The following is a 10,485-nucleotide window of genomic DNA, read 5'->3' on the forward strand; positions in this document are numbered from 1 at the left end:
TGCCTGTTGCATTGCTGTGGAATCTCTTCTGCTTAAAATAACATGGATGTGAAGTAGAGGTCCCTGATCCTGCTGCAGGCAGCACCTCCCTTCGCAAGTGCCCCCCGCCGAGCAAACACGTGGGGTTGGCTTAATCACAGCGGAGCCCATCATTGATCTCAGAAAGCCTATTCACAGCATAAATGTCTATTTTGTGAGTAATTGAACCCTGAGAGAGGTGTGAAACAAGCTGACTCTGCTTCCGATAAACGGTCTGGAGGCTGCTCTGACTCCTTCCAGCTGACCACAGAGCAATGTTCTAGGAATTTGTGGTTTAAAACAAAATCCAAGCTCTGCGCCGGTTTGTTTCTAGGCAGCTTTGCCTGCGAAGGAGCGTCGGTGTCCTTTAAGGAAATGGGTCTTGGTTGGGTAAGGGGCAAGGTGGAGGCGATTATGGCGGTTCAAAGGCATTTGTTGCAAGTCCCCAGTAAACAGAGGAGAAAGTTCAAGTAGGTTTCACAGAATTTATGTTTTTGGCGCTGACAGTGGTCATTGCTGGCAGGAGTTGGGAAGCAGAACTAGCACGGGAGGGGAAATGCCAGAACAGCCAACGGTCCCCACCAGGAAGGTTGATTTTGGGGTGGCTTTCGGTGATGAGTGATTCAGCTTGTGATGCAGGGCTTCCTGTTTCACGTGGGAGATAGAAACACCATCTCCTGACTCGGTGTCTCTGTTCTGGGACAGGCTCAGGTGCTGGTGACTGTGTTTTGTATTGCCAGTGGTGCAGGTTTTCTCAATGCCTTTGAGGCTGGTTTTGGACAGAAGTGCTCCAACTGGGAAGAATTGTTGGAAAAATTCAAAATAACGAGCCTGGGAAGTGGTTTGAAGGCTCTGGCTTTAAAAGTAGCTTTCAAGGCAGACATTTCTGAGCCAGTAATCGCATTATTTTCTTATTTATGGTGAATAAAGGCATGTTCCTTTTCTTTCCCATGCTTTTCTTTTTCCTCATTTTGTAGCAGTCTTCCAAAAGCCACAGTTACTGTACTCCATAGGAATGATTGCGTCTCCCATTCGTGTCCAAATACGTGTTCATTTAGACTTTTCCATGATAAAACTTCTTTCAGGTCTCTAGCAAGGGGTTACAGGGCTTATACCTTCAGCAGGATGTGGTGTGGCAGTTGGGTACTACTCAGGGCACCTCTCCTGGCACAGCTGAGGACTTCTCCGTGGTGGGAAGGGGATCGCTATTGCCTTCTTCAAAACAGGGATTGCAAAGCATCGTGCGGTTTTGTTGGAATCAGGAGGGAAGCGCCCGGGAGCTGCTTTCTGGTGGAAACGGCCAGTTACTGTGCTAAACCTAGAGTGAGTTGCTCTGGGTGGATATCAAGGAGCTGGGGGAAAAGGCTTAATTAGGCTGCAAGAGCACAGTTCCTAAAATACGACTTGCAGTAAAGTCGCCTGTCATGCAAAATAGGTGAATTTCTGCCAGCCGGTTTATTCAGTGTCCTTGAAAGGGGATTTTTTCAGTTTAGGGAAGCATTTTGCCTATTCTACAAAATAGGCAACATACGGTTGCTGAATTTGCAAAGTGAATACATTTGCTGATTCTGTTTGCAAAATGGGTATGCTTAGCTATTTTTCTGCCTATTTTGTAGCAGACCCTATTTTTAGCAAAGCCCATCTACGTGCCAGCATTTCTTTCTGGCTCTTTTACTTTCTGGGGTATTGTCAACTGCCTGGGGCCAGCTGGAGCAGGGTCAGAGCTCGGTCCCTGCAGGGTCCAGCCCTCACAGCCCCATCCCAGGGGATCTGCAGGGCTTCCTCCTGCCTCCACTGAGGTCAACACAGCAGAAGACATTTAATTGCCATCAGGGTGATCTTGCAGAGAGGGAACAGTGAAGGGAGTTGTTCTGGGTGTGAGAGGTTTATCTCCATCAGCCAAGGGAACAAAACCGTGGGGCTTGCATAGGAATTGGACTGGTTCCTCCTGTCACCTTCACTCTTCTCCTCCCCTCCAAAGAGCTGCTCTGTTCCCTGGAGCTGCGAGAGCGTGGGCTGCGGGAGGGCTCGGGCTTGGCACAGCCCACAAACTGCCTTCAGCTGCTACGGCGGCGTTACTATTCATCCATTTTTAGATACGCATGTCAGGTCCGATTTGGCTCGCTATCACTTACTGGTGTGATTGAGAGGCTGATGGGCTGGTGAGTCCAGCCGGGAAGGGGAGCAGAGGAAGCACCGATGCTAAAAGCCAGCACAGATGGTTGCTCAGGAATGGACTTGCTTGCTTAGGGCTGCCCAGAGGATGCTTGGAGGAGGAATAAATGCTTCTGTTCTGACCGGGAGCTTCTCCTGGTGATGGAGCTGTGAAGATCTGGGGAGTACACAGATGAGGTGCCTGAAATCTTCGCTTTTGAAGGATGCAAGAGATGGCAGGGAGTGCGTGTCCCAGCTGGAGCAAAAAGCACTGGATGGGGATGCAGCATCCCAGCCCTGTGCAGAGGGGTTTGAAGTTGGCGTGGCAGGAAGGATCTCTCAGCTCCGTGATGGGAAGGGGCGTCAAGGAAATGCTCAGATGGTCCATTCCAAAGCCATGCTCAGGAGGGCCGAGCTGTGAGGGGGGAGCTTTGGTACTGCTGCCCTGCTGCCAGGGTGTGAGCTGCTGGGGATACAGCAGTGTGACGTGGATGCTGCTTTTTCCATCTGCAAATGCCAGTTCCTTAAAACAGGAACTCTGGATAGAGCTTTTGTTGGGCTGTTCCAAGGAGCGGAGGAAAAGGAGGAAGAAGAGCCACCCCACGGGCTGTGAAGCAGCCAGGGCCATGCCAGGTGGCTCTGCGGGACCCAGCACTGGCTCCATTCCCAGTGGGGATGACAGACCCTTCAAAGCCTCGAGGCTTCTCAGCAGACCAAGCCCTCGTGCTGGGCTCTCCCCCGGCCGTGCCGCAGGCTGGCACACAGCACCAGGCACCGGCTGCCTCCCGGTGCTGAGGCTTCATAGACTTTGCAGGGTATTTTTAGCCTCTTCCCAAATGCGATGCTCTGAAAGCAGGAGGATGTAGCAGATTTGCTGGCAGGGTGGGAGCTCTCATTTTCAGGGGGTTGATGGCATCGCTTCGGGAGGGGTGACAACACAGCAGCTGTGATTCCTCCGAGCTGCCGCGGGCTGTTGGTGTTACCTGTAGCTCCTCACCCGCAGCACGAGATTCCCCGTGTTGGCTTTTAGGGCATTTTAATTTTTGTTCTCATTCCTCACTTTCATCTTTTGGTTGCTTCCTTTAGCTCCTGATGAAACCTAAGCATCTCCTGTGCATCCATGCGGGGGGGCAGGACAGTCTCTGTCTCCAGGCATGCAAAAGGGAATTGATTTATTTTCAGGGGAAGTGTTAATCTGGCTCAGCTCTGGGGCTGGAGGTACTTTGTCTGCCTCACATTATTGTTGAGGTAACTCCAAAAGGCCTCAAAGACCAAAGATGTGTTGCTATGATTGAATTAGTGCCAGGTCCAGGATGGCTGGACCAAACCCACGTGCCACGATCAGCATAACACTGGCTACTGGTTGCTGCAGGTGCTTGACACCAGCCATAGGCTGTGGAGCTCAGTGTCCACAGCACGACTGACCCAGCTTGGGGGTAACCCAGCTGCCTCCTGACCAGGAATCAGGTGTTTCCATCGGTTTGGGGGTGTTTTTTACCTCCCCCAATTTTTCTTGGAGGAAGCGGGGCGAGAGCAGAGTGCAGCAGGGAAATCTTGCAGCCTCAGACTTCCTTCCGGTTGTGGGGCAGTGGTGGCAAGAGATGAGTTTATTTCTCTGAAATCCAGGCTCCCCACGTCCCCGCTGCGGTGCCAGTGCAGTGCCAGGCTGCCCATTCTGGAAAGCGGTGTCAGGGTTAGGAGCGACCTGGGGTTTGCCATTAGAGCGACATCTGCTTTCACTTCCTGAATTGGGGCTTGGAAGGCATTTGTTTGACTCAAAATGAAACCTTAAATCCCCTCTGGTCACCCAGCTGCTCTCACATGAGGCTGGGCAACATCGCTGCTTCCAGTGCAGCAGCTGTCAGGGACCAGACGGGCGTCTCCCCAGTACTGACCTCACCTGTCTGTGGGTGTTCTCCTCCAACAAGACTGTGTCCGGAAGAGGGAGGAGTGATTCGGGAGGTGGAGGGTGGGAGGAGGCTTATTTGTGTTGCAAATCATATTTCAAAGTTACCAGGCTGGTCCCATAAACACCTGGCAGAAGTGCAGTGCTGGACCCGGTGGGTGACTGGGTGGATGAGCCATGAGGATGTCACCGAGGGGGATATGGTGTGGAAACCCCTTGCAGTGCCAGGTTTTGTTGGAGCCTGGGTTTGATGTGAGTGGGGATGTGCTCATCCTGTTCCTGGACCAAAAAGGAGGAGCATCAGCTGGAAAAATACTTTTGGTTTCTAGGGTGGTGTAGGAGCTGTGGGATATCACTCTGTGGCCAGGCTAGCACAATGTATGGCCTTGGACAGGGTCTGGGTGCCTGCTTCTTGATTTTGGGGAGCCAGGCCCGTGCATGGAGCTGCCCCGAGGCCTCAGTCCCATTGGCATTGCCAACACAGAGCCGTGAGCTCCGGAGCTGGTGTGTGGTGTGGGAAGGAGTGCCCAGCTGTGGGCACCATGACGAGCCTCTGCCCAGCATGGTTTGCTGGCAGCTCCAAAATTACTGCCCTTCACACTGTTCACATGGTGGAGACCTCTTCTGCCCCCTGTGCCTCCTCCCAAGACCAGGTTTCAGTCCCTTTTGGCTCAGTGGACTCAGGCAGGCACTGTGCTCTCTCCTGGGTCATGGATCACTCTCCAGCACAGGGGATTTGATTGCTGAACCAAGCACCTAATGCTCCAGAGGAGGCTCAGGCAGAAAGTGTGGGGTGTGGACAAAGTCACACTGGATGAGACTCTGGTTCCACTAAAGATGTTGGGTCTGGAAGGGAAGAGCCTGAGGGTAACTGATGGCCTGTTTTGAGAATTCACCCTTGGGTTGGTCCCATACCCTGGAGCATGTCCATGCCCTAATAAACTGTATTTCTTTAAGCAACATGACTCATTCTCAGCCTGAGCAGCCATCGAGGGCCAGGCCTGGAGGAGCTGCCCTTCCCAGGCACTTCTCTGAGATCCCTCTCTCCCTCTGCCCTTTCAGGAACAGAAGTTTTGCCAGCGCTATGACCAGCTGATGGAGGCCTGGGAAAAAAAAGTGGAGCGCATCGAAAATAACCCCCGGCGCCGTGCCAAAGAGAGCAAAGTGCGGGAATACTATGAGAAGCAATTCCCGGAGATCCGGAAGCAGCGGGAACTGCAAGAGCGCATGCAGAGGTTAGAGGAGAAGCGGTAGGAAGGGGCTGAGCTGGTATCAGACAGCCTTTCTTTTTTCTTTGGGAATTGGTGTGGGATTTGCTTGTGGGAGGAGTGGGCTGGGGATGGTTATCGGTCCCTTTTCTCCCTCTCTGGTCGAAGGCAGAAGCCAGCAGACAGACAGCCTTGCTGCTCCTTCCCCAGAGTGGCTCAGCACAGAGCCAAAAGAAGGAAAAATGTCAGGAATGTGATTGCCTGTCTCACCTCTGCTGCTGATCTCCCAGCTGACCATGTCCGAGCCAGGGGCAACTCCCTTGTGCTGGCCACCTGTCCAGGACAGCGCTAATCCCTGCCTTGCTTTTGGACCCAAATTCAATTGTATGAGAGTTGCAGATGCATTTGGTCATGTTGATGATTTAATACATGCACATGCTTTGATGGGAGCATGGGCAGGGAGAAGAAACATCTGCAGAGGCTATTGGAATGACTGCAAATGATATGGAGGGAGCAGAACGTCACTGAAAGGGGTGTCCCCTGTCTCTCCCAGCCCCTGTTCATTTTCCTCTCCTCATTGGAAGTGCAGTTGAGGTCATGTTGTTTCTTGCCAGGAGGAGATACGATTTCATGATCTCCACCCTTTTTGCTGAAAACTCCCTGTCCTTCCCATTTCAGCCCTGGGATCTTGCCCAGGGACACCTGATGTGTGCAGAATCCAAACCGACTGCCAGCATTCCATCCTTGTGCCCCACTAACAACCGGATGGGCCCAAACTTCCTAATTGATGGCTTTATTTTACCTTAAATGGAAAGGGAGAAATGGTACTGAGAAAGGTTTTAATTTTTTACCTGCTTAATAAGAAAAGTTGTGATTCCTCAGGACATGTGGCTGATACTGGAAGTGGGGGGAAGATGGGTGGGTTTGATTTAAAATTTCCCGTAGCATTTTCAAGCCAGATGTGGTGGCACAGTGCCAACGGCTCGGGACTAACATTGACACCTTTGTGCCATTGCCGTGGTGGGATGAACAGGAGAAAATACAGGGGAGAGTGTGGTTGGGTGTGAAATGTGCTTGTGTTCTAGCAATCCAGGAAGCTGGCACAGGTAAGGAAGGTGGTTTGAGTCTCTCAACTGTGAGCCCTGAGTGCGGGCGCCGTTCCCACAGCGTGGGATGGGGTGGCCCGGGTGGGGTGTTGGGATATGGCTATTATGGAGGTCAAAGTTGTCTTGAATGTGGTTTGCTGCTTATGAAATGGAGCATCAGTTCCTGAGTGTGCCGCTGCCCTTTCCCAGCAGGGTAGGACAGAGGGGCAGCGGCGGGCTCTCCATGTCAGCCGCACGCAGCGAGCACGAGGTGTCAGAAATCATCGACGGGCTCTCAGAACAAGAGGTGAGACCGGGTTATTTTTTCTTGTCCTCTTCACCCCTATATCTTCTCCAAGGAAACCTAGAGAGTGCTGCCAGGTCCCATGGTGAAATTCAATGCGAAATCTAGGCCACACTGAGGTTGGAGAGGTTGCCATAATGCCTAACACACTTTCTGGATAGGATCCAAAGTTAGGTGTTCATTTAATATCCAGCAGCGTCTTTCCAATCAACGTGCAAGATGTAATGGAGCTGTGCAGTGTTCTGCAGGAGCAAAACATGGAGCTGGTGGCCAGTGGGTCGGGTTTATTGGCATTTGGCTGTCTCTTAGGGAAATCCCAGTGTGCTGCTTGTCCTGGGTAGCACCCCACAAACACCTCCTGGCTGTGGTTTATACTGGAAGCGGAGGTGGGAAGGGAAGGGAGCCGGCGCCCGGACTGCCGGGTGGAGGGGTTTTTCTGTTTCATTTTGTTTTGAATGGGCTGTGTGGCTTGACACAGGGGAATCCTATGGAATGAATGGTTTGTACGTGAGCCAGTTGGCCCACATCTTCTGGGAGTGCTCCATTCATCTTGAAACATCCCCGTGACCTCGGCTTCGTTTGGATCTGGTTTCACAAGGGTTCCATTCTCTTGGCACAGAGGCAAGCTGCAGTGAATGGATCATGTTTGGGAGGGGAGAGCAGCCATAGCTGGGATGTTTGCTGCCTGTGCACCACGGCTCGATACCCGTTCAGGATCCTGGGCAGTTTGCTCTTAGCTAGTTAAGACGACAACCTGAGGGATTTGGATCTTGGAAGCAGAGGGAAATTTCACAGCTCTGCAGAGGTCGTGGCCAAGGGGAACGTTAGCTGATCCCCTCCAACCTACTGCAGTGTGCTGCTGAACTCCACCCCAATAGCCACCCGCTGAGCCCCAAATCTTCACAGCTTCACTTGTCTCAGAGGAGACTTTAAGAGCTTCCAGCTCTTTCACAGGGTTGGAAGGAGCTGGGGAGTATTCCTGGCAGCAGCACCAGCTCTGCCCCAACATGTTGCTGGAGAGGAGAGGGGTCCAGATGCTGCCTGGTGGAGTGTATTACCAGTGCTCAGCACCCCAAGACCCTGCCAGGCAAGGGGAGAGATGCTGTGCCCTCAGCTGTAGGCAGTGCTCCTGCCAGCTGCCTCTCTGCTCTGCACAGGGGCTTCTCCTGTTGCCCTGGGCAGCCTGGGGTTGTCTGGATCAGTGCTCTGGCCAAGAGCTGTCTCTGACCTCCCACCGTGAGGTGACACCCCCAGGCATCTGGAGCAGCCGGTTGCTAAACAGGAGGTGTCTTAGTGAGGGATGAGGAAGGTGATCAAATGTGTTGAAATGTCTGTGTCTGCGTAGTGAGCTGTGCTTTAGGAGGAGGAGGTGGGGTCTGATCACACGCAGCGGGGAGGCAGAGCGGTACCGGGCAGGCAGGGGTCGGCAGCCTGTTGGAAGGATTGGACATTGCTGTTCTACCAGGAACCAGCATCTGCCTGTAAATTAAAACAAACAACACTTGAGGCCTGGCCTTCCTGGGTCAAGGGTTGAAGTTTGTCTAAGCAATGCCATTCCAGGTGACAGGGAGGACTCGGGGTGACAGTGCAAATGAAAGAGGATGGCCAGAACATCCCTTCATCCTTGCAGGGTGAACCTGTGCCAGGGGACCACCAGCAGCTCAGCTGAAGGGACAGTCCCTGCATTCAGGCAGAGGATGGCACAAATGAGACATCACAATGGCCTGTCTAATTGCAAGTACTTAAAGAAACCAGTGTGCCCAGTCTGTCCTGTCCTGGTGTGCAGCTGGGGCTCTGGATGAACTTTGTGTTCCATAGGACGGATCAGATTATGTCCCAGGGTGTTGCAGTAAGAGGGAAAAAAAAGGAATGACAGCCCCGTTACAGTGACATTTGAAACCTCCTGGAACAATTTAGGTTTCCTGTGGAAGAGAAAAAGGATGTCTTCCTCTGCCCACCCTTTCAGGAAGCTTTGCAGAGCTGGCCCACTACCTTTGCAGTTTGGGTGGAGGGCTGAGCCTCCATGTGGCCATGGGTTTGATGGCTGGGAAAGGGTCTGCATTCCCTGTGCCACTGCTTGACTTCTCTCAGCGTGGTCAGGAGCTGTTTTGCTTAAATCAGACATTTCCACACGGAATCTTAAAGCCTTTTATTCCAAAATGAAAGAATAATTGTTTCCTGGCTGACAGCGATAGCCTCTTTCAGTGTTTAATTTACAATTACCCCAGCAATAAAGCTGTCTAGTGCTTGCTTTTGAATTCTCCTGTTCCTCCTTCTGTCCTTTTCCTCTCGAACATCTGTCCCCTGCAGTCCCCGCGGGCCCGTGGTGCTGACCAACTGTTCTCTCTGCTTTCCCCAAAGAACCTGGAGAAGCAGATGCGCCAGCTCGCTGTCATCCCGCCCATGCTCTACGATGCTGACCAGCAGCGCATTAAATTCATCAACATGAATGGCCTCATGGATGACCCCATGAAGGTCTACAAGGACCGGCAGGTGATGAACATGTGGAGTGAACAGGAGAAGGAGACCTTCCGGGAAAAGTGAGTGCAGCCCACACACCTCTCTCAGTGCAGCCTTTAGGGAACACGCACAGGATCCGTGCAGGGCTTCGGCTGGGGCCCCAGCACACTAAGGCATGAATTTCCCAGGGGCTTATCTTGTCCCCCAGGGACACAGCCACAGTCCCTGTGTTACCTTGAACAGCACAGGGTGATGGACCTGCACAGAAATCTCAGGCCTTGCTGTATGGTTGGGGTGTTCTTGCCCATGTGCTGAGCTGTGGGAAGCTGCTGCTTGTGACAGGGTGAGAATGGGAAGTTTTTCTGCTTTTGCATTCCCTGTTGTATCAGCCAGTTCAAGGATAACACCAATGAAAGCAAACACTCCATACACATTACCTTTCTGTATTTACATGCTGTCCTTTGGGCACTGTGTGTCCAGGGGAATTCTGGTGGCTGTCAATGTCTGACCCCCTCAGGCTGCAGCTTCCAGCTGGTGCCCATCCCTCAGCGCTCCGTCCTGCTGTCTGCAGGATTCGCCACCGGCTGCTGTTTCCATGGATGCATTCCCACATCAGACACGTGCAGACTCTGGCTGTGGTGCTTTCAACTGTTTGCAAGCAGTGCTTGGGAACAGCTTTGCTCTACCAGCTGAGATCAGTTGGACGATAACTGTTCCCTTCCCTGGGAACCTCTGTGCTGTCAGCCAAGATGGGGGTCCCCAGCTCAATCTCACATCCAGACTCCCCTGTATCCCACAGCCCTATGCCAGCTGTGTTTGCATGGAGGGCTGGAGCATCCTTTGTGCCCCCCAGTGTGCCGTGTTTGTCTGTAAAAACAGAGCTGGATTTCAGCTTCCAGTGGGATGAGCTCTGCTGGGGCTCCCTGCTGTGGACACGAGGGACATGGAGGTATGTGGGTGTGCCAGGGCCACCTTGTTCCTTGCAGCAGCACCACTTAGTCTGGCCTCCAGACTGTCGTGGGATGGCTCCGTGGATTACCAGCAGGCACACAGCCAGCCAAGCTGGAAACTTCTCTGTGTCCAGGATCCCTCCTCCTGTCCCTGCTTGTGACAACTCCTGCTTGCAGCTGAAATAATTAATTGCCAAGATGGACCGAAAAAGAACAAAACAAGCAAACCAGCTCCAAGCCTTTGGTAGAGGAGAATCCTCGTTGCTAATTAGCCTTAAAATGTGCCACTCCAAACAGCAAGGCTTGCCACAAATGACGCAAAGGCTAATTACTTGGTCTTTAATGGCAGGGCCGTGCCTGGCTAATGGGCCTGGAAGAATCCACACCCAGTGTGTGCATC

General features: G+C 52.6%; 1 protein-coding gene across 1 annotated transcript in view; it reads left to right on the forward strand.

The window, feature by feature from the left end:
• The window catches only part of NCOR2 (nuclear receptor corepressor 2), a 184,689-nt gene that overhangs the window by 96,322 nt on the left and 77,882 nt on the right, over positions 1-10,485 (forward strand). The window contains exons 12-14 of the mRNA XM_027878524.1: positions 5,141-5,313; positions 6,585-6,678; positions 9,037-9,215. Coding sequence (XP_027734325.1) covers positions 5,141-5,313; positions 6,585-6,678; positions 9,037-9,215 — 446 coding nt within the window. The remainder of the gene's footprint in view (positions 1-5,140; positions 5,314-6,584; positions 6,679-9,036; positions 9,216-10,485) is intronic.

The sequence above is a fragment of the Empidonax traillii genome, unplaced genomic scaffold (assembly GCF_003031625.1).
Source record: "Empidonax traillii isolate 1590-97213 ecotype Southwest subspecies unplaced genomic scaffold, ASM303162v1 scaffold43:size1863611, whole genome shotgun sequence".
Classification (NCBI taxonomy): domain Eukaryota; kingdom Metazoa; phylum Chordata; class Aves; order Passeriformes; family Tyrannidae; genus Empidonax; species Empidonax traillii.